Source organism: Odocoileus virginianus, chromosome 20 (assembly GCF_023699985.2).
Source record: "Odocoileus virginianus isolate 20LAN1187 ecotype Illinois chromosome 20, Ovbor_1.2, whole genome shotgun sequence".
Classification (NCBI taxonomy): Eukaryota; Metazoa; Chordata; class Mammalia; order Artiodactyla; family Cervidae; genus Odocoileus; species Odocoileus virginianus.
Window position 1 is genome coordinate 26,029,122 of NC_069693.1, and position 12,117 is coordinate 26,041,238.

Sequence of the window (12,117 nt, forward strand, 5' to 3'; positions counted from 1 at the left end):
ACTATAAGCAAGGTGAAAAGACAGCCCTCAGATTGGGAGAAAATAATAGCAAATGAAGCAACAAAGAATTAATCTCAAAAATATACAAGCAACTCCTGAAGCTCAATTCCAGAAAAATAAATGACCCAATCAAAAAATGGGCCAAAGAACTAAACAGACATTTCTCCAAAGAAGACATACAGATGGCTAACAAACACATGAAAAGATGCTCAACATCACTCATTATCAGAGAAATGCAAATCAAAACCAGAAAGAGGTACCATTACACACCAGTCAGGATGGCTGCTATCCAGAAGTCTACAAGCAATAAATGCTGGAGAGGGTGTGGAGAAAAGGGAATCCTCTTACACTGTTGGTGGGAATGCAAACTAGTACAGCCACTATGGAGAACAGTGTGGAGATTTCTTAAAAAACTGGAAATAGAACTGCCATATGACCCAGCAATCCCACTCCTGGGCATACACACCGAGGAAACCAGATCTGAAAGAGACACGTGCACCCCAATGTTCATCACATCACTGTTTATAATAGCCAGGACATGGAAGCAACCTAGATGCCCATCAGCAGATGAATGGATAAGGAAGCTGTGGTACATATACACCATGGAATATTACTCAGCCATTAAAAAGAATTCATTTGAATCAGTTCTAATGAGATGGATGAAACTGGAGCCCAGTATACAGAGTGAAGTAAGACAGAAAGATAAAGACCAATACAGTATACTAACACATATATATGGAATTTAGAAAGATGGTATCAATAACCCTATATGCAAAACAGAAAAAGAGACACAGATGTACAGAACAGACTTTTGGACTCTGTGAGAGAAGGCGAGAGTGGAATGTTTCAATAATAGCATCGAAACATGTATATTATCTAGGGTGAAACAGATCATCAGCCCAGGTTGGATGCATGAGACAAGCGCTCGGGCCTGGTGCACTGGGAAGACCCAGAGGGGTCGGGTGGAGAGGGAGGTGGGAGGGGGGATCGGGATGGGGAACACATGTAAATCCATGGCTGATCCACATCAACGTATGACAAAAACCACAATACTGTAAAGTAATTAGCCTCCAACTAATAAAAATAAATGGAAAAAAAAAGAAATGGGGAGCTGATGCAGAGAAACTGTACAAGTTGTCACAGCTAGACCAATATGTTTAAGAGTCATCAACAGGGAGGAAATAAAGCTAGCTGTGGAAACAGATGAGCTTAATAGGGCAAAGAGTAGAGAAAGAAGAGAATCTGAAGGCACAGCCTAGGTATGCTTATTTTAGGGGTATGGGAAAAGAGAGACGGAACTTTGAAACAGTCGAAAATTATGCAGTGAAGAGACCAGGATGAGGATCCAAGCCAGTGAAGATTCCCTGCCATCCTAAATGACTGGTGGGAAACCACTGTTTGAACAACTGAGCTAGTGGGAAATATTTTCTAGAAAGTTTTGTCCTAGCCTGTGGCACAAACATTAATGTGGTATAACCACTTTAGTCATACTGGATTACCAACAGTGCTTACAGGCAACACTCCCCAGGGATCTAGCACAAAACATTATTTTCAGCAGAAAGCAAAGATCTTTAATGTTTCAAAGCAGCAAAATAAATTTAATATTAAAAAAAAATTCCAGCAACAGCTGGAGCTTCTGAGCACCTTTAGAAATGGGACCCGTGTCTAGTAAAGCAGTTTGTTCTCAGTAAAGGCTGTGTACTTTCAAACATTTTAATTCTAGAGTGACTGTGTGTGCTTATGACATGTAATGATATAAATGACATTTAATTCAGCTCATACAAAAAATGTAATCAAATTATGCTTCAGTGTATCTTTGTCTTTCCGGAAATGGATACATAAATGCTTATACTTATAAAAAAGATAGGAAAGCTGTCTATCAAATTAACTGAGATTCGCTTTAGGGGACAGTCTTCTGAATGATTAAAATGTTCTTTGGGCTTTTCAGTACTTTCCAAAATAACTACAGTAGAATTTCATCAATATTGAAATATAAAAAATGCTATTTAAAATGAAATAGAGCAATCTATGGTCCATGACTTACATATGCTGAGATCTCTAAGAAAGGAAAATAAAAATCATACCTCACTATGGCTTATTTCACCATGAAATACTGCATGAAAATAACTTGTCAACTAATGTCTACATGGATAGATACAAAGTCAGGAAATAAAACACTGTATATTACAAACTGAAAACCCTTTGTGTATAAACTACATCATTAATATATTAATTATTGTTGAGATTTTAAGGATTAATTTTTAGAGTTTGTATATAATTCAATAGACTCTTCAAAAAGGGACAGAGACCTCAAGCCAGAAAAAATTTTCTCAAGTGAAAGATCATCTGATGAGTGCCAAATTAATCCATATGGGCCCACTGCATGCAAGTTCTCTATTGGAAAGCTTTCTTCTAGCCTGTGGCATGACCATGAATGTAGCATAACCACTTTATTCATGTTGGATTACCAATACTGCTTACAGGCAACAATTCCCAAGAATATAGCACAAACAGATTCTGCAGCTGCAAAGTTTCATGGGGGAGACGCCAAGAGGCTAAGGGTGTGAGCTGCACTGATGCAGATGAGTCCTGAGTCTCTGGCTAATGAATCCTGTGGGGATTGGCAATGCAATTTCCAGGATGTACTAATGATATAAAGTGATGTAAGTGAAATTGAACTGAGTACAGCTTGTACACTTTGATGGGTTCTGGCTTAGGCCTGCTTAGTAAATAGGGCTTCTCTGGCAGTGAGAGAAAGAAGGAAAAACACAAACTGGTAAATCTTGTGCTTGCTTCAAGTCTATGTTATTTCTCAACTATTGTGTCTTCATCCTACTTATGATTGGCCATAGAAACAGAAACAATTAATGTTTTAATTGTTTTGTGGTCAGAAAGGGAAAACTTACCAGTTTCAATTCTGTTATCACTATCAGTGCTGACTTTTGATGCAGTGCTCTCATTTGTTACACAGTTTTTTACTGTCTTCTCCCTAGAGCTGTCACATCAAATAATTTATTTAAAACTGAAAGAAGCTTCTGAGATCATGAGTAAAGGTTATTTAGAAAAAAAGAAACATTTCAGGGTGATCAGATTTTTTTTCCCAAATGCTCCAGAACATATTATTTTCACAAATATTTCAGTTAAAACTATTTTTTTAAAGTCATAGTATTTTCATTGGGAAATGAGAAAGAAAGACACTACAGTTCACCCTTGAAAGCATGAAAGCCAGAAAATTCCAAACTTAGATACTCTGTTTTCTTGACATAAACTTAGATGACTCAGGGAGTAATATTTTATATTATAAAATAAAAATATTTTCTTTTGAATTAAAAATTTCATAGGATACAAAAAGGATGGTTCTTCTACCAAGAATTACAATGGAGACAACTATAACCATTAGTTTGAAAAAGAAATAAGAAAGGTGAGTGTTTGCACTTGATTGATATAGTATGGTAAGACTGGTTGTGTACAGATTGGAAAATACATTAAGTACAGACAGCCTAAACTATGAGCCAAGCACTTTACTGTCATCATTTCATTTAATCATAAAAGCTCTCTCATTAATCTATAATCACCATTTTATAGGTTGGGGGACTTGGGACTCAGAAAGGCTTAAAAGAAAAATCCTTCACCCAAGGTTGGAGAGCTTATAGAGTATTAATGTTAATTCTGGATACTTGAGCAACATTTTACTTTTGTTTTTGCAATCACTATAAGGTAACTAAACAGAAATATAGTGGTGATAATTGTTTGCCTCACTAGGAAGTTTATTCAATTATATATTAACTCACCTCTGGATTTCTGTAGTAAACAAGGTACTCCAATGCATTTAAAATACGAATTAATTTACAAAGTATATAGACAAATAATTTTTAAGAACTATTCCATTTCTTTCTACAGCAGGGTGAATTTTAGTCTATGTAAATTAATCTCATTAACTTCAAGGCTTCCCACTTGGCCCAGTGGTAAAGAATCCACCAGCAAGGAAGGAGACCTGGGTTCAATCCCTGGGTCAGGAAGATTCCCTCGAGAAGTAAATGGCAACCCACCCCAGTATTCTTGCTTGGGAAATCCCATGGGCAGAGGAGCCTAGCAGGCTACAGTTCATGGGGACGCAAAAGAGTCAGACTTAGCGAATATACAACAACAAATTAAACTGGACTTTAAAATACAGGGAACTTATGGGCTTCCATTGTGGCTCAGTAGTAAAGAATCCACCTGCCGCAGAAGCCACAGGTTTGACCTCTAATCCAGAAAGACCCCACATGTCAAAGAGCAACTAAGTCCATGCACCACAACTATTGAGCCTGTGCTCTAGAGCCACAGCTACTGAATCCCTTGTGTGTGGAGTCCATGCTGTGCAACAAGAGAAGCAATCTTAACGAGAAGCCTGCACACTACAGCTATAGAGTAGCCCTTGCTTGCTGCAACTAGAGAAAAGTCCGAGCAGCACTGAAGACTGAATGCTCAATGAAGACTGAGCATAGCCAAAAATAAACAAATAGTTTTTAAAATAGGGAACTTAAAAAAATAGAGAAATAAGGCTGCTCTCTGAGGGTAAAATTACAAAACATATAATGAATGAGAACAGAGACAGGCAGAGTCACCAGAAAAGAGCAGGATCCCAGGCCAACAGGCATGGACTTCACTTAATCATCATTCAGCAAACTATTTCTTAGCACCGCTCATGGGCCAGACATTGTTCTAGGCACTAGGGATACTGCAGTAAACAAGACAAGCAAGGTTTTTGTTCTCATGGAGCTTATATTCTAGTGGAGGGGAAAGATAATAAAGAAGTAAAGAAAAAACATCCTGAGGAAGAATATTTAGTGTTGTGTGGACATTTTCATATCTTATCAAATTTAAAATGGTATGTATAGGAAGCAAACTGCTATAAAATAAATATATTTATTATTTTATTAATATATTTATATATTGATTGTATGATATATAAGGTCCTATGTTGCTATAATATATAAACATGCACAGACAAAATACACACACACATATACATATACCTAAAACTAAGAAGATATTTACCATAATATAATTAGTGTTTCTTTCTGGGTAGTGTGATTATAAGTGGCTAACATTGTTTTTTTTTCTACTTTCCATATTCTCACAATAAATACACATTCCTTCTATCATCAGGAAAAAAGTACTAGTAATACATCTACATATGTGTATAGGTACACAGATGTCTGAAAGGATGTATACCAAACATTACTAGTAGTTAACTTAATAGCAAAATATAGGGTGATTTTGACTTTTTCTCCTGCACTTTTGTGTTATTTGTTTATCAGAAACTTCTATTTTTCAAAAATAATAAAACAACTTTTTTTTAAAAAGCATGAATTTTGAGGTAGAAGATATGGTACCTTATTTTGACAAAATTTTAGTAATAAAAAATGGAAAAATCTACCATGCAGATACTTTAGAGCTTAAAAGGCCATTTACTTTTGGTTTTGTACAAAAATGCTTCCCTTATCATTTTTTAACAAATTTATCTCTAACGAGCCTGCCCATGGTAATGTAATCCTCCTAATTCAATAGGAAAAGACCATGTACTGATTTATAACTCTACCAAGAAAGGGCTGGCAAACATCTATGGGAATAAGTAATTCCATAAAACCCCTATCTATAAACTCTGAACAATAACTTTAGAGAAGGTACAATTATATCCAAAGAAGACCCAGTGGTTCAAGAAAGCAGAAATGTACCACTGAGGGCCAGATTCTCACCCCAGATAAATCTGAAAATTTTGCATAGATACTTTGATTTCTGATCTGAGGATTCTTATAACTTGTAGAGATTTCTGCTGGATAATGAAGAAAGTTAAGCAGGAATTCACTACTCTCTGTCCAGAACCAAACTAAAAAAAATTTTGGTAAAAATCTTACCTTTTTTCCACCTCTAAAAGAAAATTTTCACTGTTGCCCAACTGACTAAAATGCAGCTTGGCAGCTTTTCTCTCACTTTCTCGTACAGCTCGGTCATCTGGAGGAAAAAACCATGGTCTGAGCATATTTCTTTTTTGGAGTAAACAGTAGTGGGTCAGAAAAGCATATTCACAGAGTAAAAACTAAAGATCAATCTCATCTTTTGTGTAGACGGGTCACAGAATAATGCTATTATGTTGTCATTGGAGTAAGCAGTAACTTAGGGAGACTACAGGGACACCATAGCAACAACTGTCACCTAAGTGTAACTATCGCTACAGGAAAGTACAGTTTGGGCAGCAAACAATCCAAATGGCCTAATCTTTTTTTTTTTTAAACGGCCTAATCTTAAAGGCTGAAAGTCACACCATTTCTAAAAGACTTTACTTAACTTCCCTATAATTTTCCCGGGAGCATGTAACATAGAAGTTTATATCAATGAGAATAAAATTATAAAGAAATACAGACTAACTCATTTGAAGGACTATGTATTGTTCCTTGCCAACTAAGCCTCAAAAAGTTGCTATATTCATTTTCTACTGCTGATGTAGTTACAAAGTTGGGGCACCTGGAAAAATAAATGTCAAACTGGAAACTTTTTGTTGAGGAGGAAGTGGTGGTGAAACCATCAAGTGAAGAAAACTAAAGCTGGAAGTAACTGATAAAATCATAGATTGTCATTCAATAAACAATAAAAGGACTCGTCATACATCCTGCCAACACAAAAGTTACATAAATATTGACTAATAAACAAATATATCCTGCCAGTGCACACTCTGGGCCAACATCCAAAAGGTTAGGAGGCAGCTAGTTTAAAGTAAGATTTTGGGACAAAGAACAAGGGAGGAGGGTCTCACCCAGTTTCTCCAGAGTTTGTAGCGTATAGACAGCAAAGAGCCTATAATCTGTATCTTTCCTGACAACAGGATTGAGTCTCAAATCTAGTTCTTTGAGGAAGGGTAAAGGCTGTAGGCGGGACACCTCCACTAATGAAGGAATGTTGTTATAATATAAATTCAGGTCTTGGAGCGAACATAAATACTGGATGCCCTGCAAGGAAAAGACCACATTATGAAAGTGCATGTTGGGAAGGACTAGGAATCTCACAGATAAAGGTAGAAATACAAATATTACTTTCCATCCTTAAACAGTTACCTGAGTCACCCATGAGAAAGGCAGGGTTGAAATTCCCATTTAGTTGCCTGACAATAAGAATGCTGCAGCCCATGGGCACTGGGTGTAGCTATACATTAAATAATTCACTGATATCATACATTTCCTCCTCTATAAGCTCTGACATTCAAATATCTGCAGTCAGTTTTATACTTCTGCTGCCTCTTGTCACTCTTCCAATCTAATCCTTCCTGGTAGTAGCCAGGCCAAGTCACTTTTGCATTTCTCTCACCCTTGCTACAACCACTCTCCTGCCCCAAAAAGCCCTCAAGAGGGAGGGAGGCAAAAGAGAGATGGTTCTAAGGAAAGGGTATGGAAAGAAATTAAGTGTGTATGTATTTTGTTGTTGCTCTGTCACTAAGTCATGTCTGACTCATTGTGACCCTATGGACTGCAGCACGCCAGGCTCCCCTGTGCTTCACTATCTCCCAGAGTTTGCTCAGATTCATATCCATTGAGTTGGTGATGCTGTCTAACCATCTCATCCTCTACTGCCCCCTTCTCCTTTTGCCTTCAATCCTTCCCAGCATCAGGGTCTTTTCCAATGAGTCGACTCATCACATCAGGAGGCCAAAGTATTCTATGTATATGTTCTTATATTAATATCTCAAGACCTCACTTTTAGGATGAAAGGACTACACGGAAAAACCAAACAATGCAATCTCCAAGTCTTCACTCCTGGACCAACCTGGAGCCCCCTTTTCCCCCTTCAGGGTTACTGCCACAATACGAGCTCCACATCCTCCAATCAGTCAGTTCCTCTTGGTAGAAATGCTCTTCCTTCTTCTCTTTTCTCTCTGTGGACTTAGCAACCCCACCCCCTCCACTTCTCTAGCAACAGTGCAATCAGAACTGGGACACTTGAGAGGAAAAGTCACAGTTTTTCTCCTTTACTAAAACCTACTATTGAAACTAATTGTTTAATTTTCATGTATTTAGCTAGTTAGGTGCTTTGGCCCAACACTAAATTTCAAGACAATATTTCAAAACATGTACATGTATGTATAGTCACACACTTTTAATATTAAAAATGCTTACCATAAAAGGAACTCTGTCATTGAGAGTTATTTCAGAAAGGTAAAATTATTTTCCATCACCTATTTATAAAATAATGTTTATATTCTTTTCTCATTTAAAATTAACCTTTTTTAATTGCAGGAAGTTTAGAAAACTCAAGGATATATTAAAAACATTTCTGAATTGAACCCTGCCTACAGTTCAATGCATTTCTTTCTGGCTATTTTCAGTTCCATTAACTGCTACATTGTGAAAGGATAAATGGTTAGGGATATTTATCAATGCTTTTGGCATCACTCTCAGGGTAGCACACCATTAGGGCCATCTTTAAATGTATCTAATGTCCCAGCTCAAGTAACCTTTTAATGTCTCAGTATAATAGTCAAGGGAGCAAATCCAATCCTCCTCTCACATTTCCCCATTGGCATATTCCCCATTGGCATAAATTTATGTATTCTCAATGCTACATTAGAAATAAACACAAAAGATTTCCCCCTTGAAAAAAGCAAGCAAAATGATTCGGAGCTGCTAGAGATGAATACCTGCAGATAAATCACAGAAGTTAAAAAAAAAAATCTAGGAAACTGGCATTTACTAAGTGCTTTTCTATATGCCAAACACTACCAGGAGTCTTATATATGTAATTTTTGATTAGTTGTACTAATTTGATTAATCTTCACAACAGTTTTTCAGGCAATTTACAGAAGTAGAAAAAAATGGAGTGCAAAAGCAAATGATAGCAATGTTCACTCAATCTTTTTAGTCTGAAAAAACAAACAGTAAAAATACATATGAGAAGAGGAGGCCTAAATAACTCTGTACCAATACTTTCTGAAATAGGTGAGCCAGATACAAAGGACTCTTATCTAAGATTCTAAAGACCTAGTTTAACTTGGAATTTCTGCTCTTAGAATCCTATTTGGAAATTTGATCTAGCTTGGATTTATTCTTTCAGGGCCCTTAGTTTTAGACCTTGAGATCAGGTCTGATTTGTGTTGTTGAAAAGTTTCCCCTAAGAAATGCAAAACTGGCAGAATAATCCAGATCAGTAACCAATCTTGGACAGCACCTGTAAGTCTTTCACCTTCAGTCTTGCAAAGGGCTTTATCAAGACAGACTTGTAGCTGGGCAAAAAGGGAATGGTGGAAGAAATACTATTTGGGGGTCTACACAAAGAAAAGAAAATTTCCATTTCTGTGTGTGAGGGTGTTTATGTTTGTAGAGCTCTTGCTTTGTGTTTGCTAATCCTCACACTTTCTGCTTAAGCACCTACTTTCCTGAACTGTCCTCTGCTCCACCATCTCCTGGCCTGGAAGTTTTTCTTTGTTTTCAAGACCATCATTTTCTCCCCCTCCTGAAAAAAACTCACAGTAGCAACCTAGGCCAGTGTTTCTCCATATATGTTCCATGCATCAACATCATCAGAATCCCTTGGGAAATGTCCTGGACCCACTGCATATTTACTAACTCAGACTCTCTCCCTCAGAATAAGGACTAAGACTCTGTATTTTTATTAATATTTTTTATTTATTATTTTTTATTATTTAACTAAGATCCCACACAGGGGATCTTAGTTCCCCAATCAGGGATTGAACCTATACCCTCAGCAGTGAAAACAGGAGTCTTAATCACTAGACTGCCAGAAAATCTCCAAGAATCTGTACTTTTAACAGTGCTCCTCATAATTTTTTAACACACATTAAGAATCATAACAATTGCCCTAGGAAGTGACAGTTTTCTTTTAGTATAAAATAAATTTTTTCCCACTATCTTATAATTTAAATGTCAAACATAAAGCAAAATTGAAAGAATTTTATGGTGAATAACAAAATTTAGTTTGGAAACATTTAAAAGGATATTCCCCAAGCTGATATTCTTTTACTTCTTCCCATTAAAAAAAACCAAAAAACTGTCCGGTCATAAAACACAGAACTTACCTTCAGGCTAGTGATCAAATTTCTTGATAAATCTAAGGATCGGAGACTTTTAAAATTTCTGAAGGCATCGCCGATGGAATGGATTTTTCCAGCATAAGATCCCTGCAATGAAAGAGACTCCACCAGTTCTGAAAAGAGATCATCAGTAGATATATTATGATCTCTGCTTGGAAAAAGAGCAGAGTCATTGAAAACAGGCCTTCCTTTCTCCCATATCTCATCTGTGAAAGGTCCTATATTCAAGGCTCATAAGAAGAGAAGATCTTCCTTTTAAAATTAGCAATATGGTCTAATGCAATGACATCAAGACTTGGTTTTACAGAAACCCTGAGTTTCTTTAAGTACCCTGAATGACGTAGTAAGAGTCTCCCAAAGTTCTCAAAACAAACAACAAATTCAGCAATCCCACTGCTAGGATTTAGCCCTATAGATAGTACAGCATTTTGCCAGGATATATGATATAGACCAGAAGGATGTCAATTACAGTAAAGTTTTAGGATAGTGAAAGAAAGAAAGAGAGGGAAGGAGGGAGGGAAGAAGAAAGGGAGAGAAGGAGGAAGGAAAAGGAGAAAAAGAAAATCATCAAAGGGCTCATCAGTAGAAGAGCAGAACTAGATGGCCTAAGTAGCAGTGCATTGAACAATGTACTAGATCTGTGACCATGTAAAAGTCACTTAACTTCTCTGTGCATCCATTTCATCATGTGATAAATGTTTTTTTTTTTTCATTTATTTTTATTAGTTGGAGGCTAATTACTTTACATCATTACAGTAGTTTTTGTCATACATTGAAATGAATTAGCCATGGATTTACATGTATTCCCCATCCCGGTCCCCTCTCCCACCTCCCTCTCCACCCAATCCCTCTGGGTCGTCCCAGTGCACCAGGCCCGAGCACTCGTCTCATGCACCCAACCTGGGCTGGTGATCTGTTTCACCCTAGATAATATACATGTTTCAATGCTGTTCTCTTGAAACATCCCACCCTCGGCTTCTCCCAGAGTCCACAAGTCTGTTCTATACATCTGAGTCTCTTTTTCTGCTTTGCATATAGGGTTATCGTTACATCATGTGATAAATGAAGATTACAACATTACTTATCTCATAAGATGCTGTAAAGGATTTAATGACTATATGTATTGTATATATACATGTATATAGTTGTTGCTGTTGTTTAGTCTCTAAGTCATGTTCAACTCTTTTGTGACCCCATGGACTGTAGCCCACCAGGCTTCTCTGTCCATGGGATTTCCTAGGCAAGAATACTGGAATGGATTGCCATTTCCTTCTCCAGGGAATCTTCCCGACCCAAGGATAGAATCCGCATCTCTTTCATTGACAGGTGAGTTCTTTACTGCTGAGCCACCAGGAAAGCCCATAAACATATACGCATATATATATGTATGTGTGTGTGAGAGAGAGAGTATACAAAACTTAGAATAGTGTCTGACACATGGTGCTATATACATGCTAATTATTATTATATAATCATTTAAAAGAATGAGGTAGATTTGTAGATGCTTGTATGGAAAGATCTCAAAGACACTGAAAAAAAGTGTGACTTTGTGTCTGTATATGTGTGACTGTGTTTTATGTATTTATTTTTATTTTTTAATATAAATTTATTTAATTGGAGGCTAATTACAATATTGTAGTGATTTTGCCATATATTGACATGAATCAGCCATGGATTTACATGTGTTCCCTATCCTGAACCCCCTCTCACCTCCCTCCCCATCCCATCTCTCTGGGTCATCCCAGTGCACCAGCCCCGAGCACCCTGTCTCATGCATCCAACCTGGACTGGCGATCTGTTTCACATATGATAATATACATGTTTCAATGCCATTCTCCCAAATCATCCCATCCTCACCCTCTCCCACAGAGTCCAAAAGACTGTTCTATATATCTGTGTCTCTTTTGCTGTCTCACATATAGGGTTATTGTTACCATCTTTCTAAATTCCATATATATGCGTTAGTATACTGTGTTGGTGTTTTTCTTTCTGGCTTACTTCACTCTGTATAATAGGCTCCAGTTTCATCCACCTCA

At 37.1% G+C, this 12,117-nt stretch overlaps 1 protein-coding gene across 3 annotated transcripts in view; it reads right to left on the reverse strand.

Annotated features, from left to right (window-relative positions):
- Nucleotides 1-12,117, reverse strand: part of LRRC36 (leucine rich repeat containing 36) — a 60,504-nt gene that overhangs the window by 37,691 nt on the left and 10,696 nt on the right. For 2 of the 3 annotated variants that reach the window (XM_020884903.2, XM_020884902.2), the window contains exons 2-5: nt 10,067-10,194; nt 6,797-6,989; nt 5,901-5,997; nt 2,907-2,995 (exon numbers count right to left, since the gene is read on the reverse strand). In XM_020884903.2, the coding sequence (XP_020740562.2) occupies nt 2,907-2,995; nt 5,901-5,997; nt 6,797-6,989; nt 10,067-10,194 (507 nt within the window). The remainder of the gene's footprint in view (nt 1-2,906; nt 2,996-5,900; nt 5,998-6,796; nt 6,990-10,066; nt 10,195-12,117) is intronic. The other variant, XM_020884904.2, reaches the window with a different exon arrangement.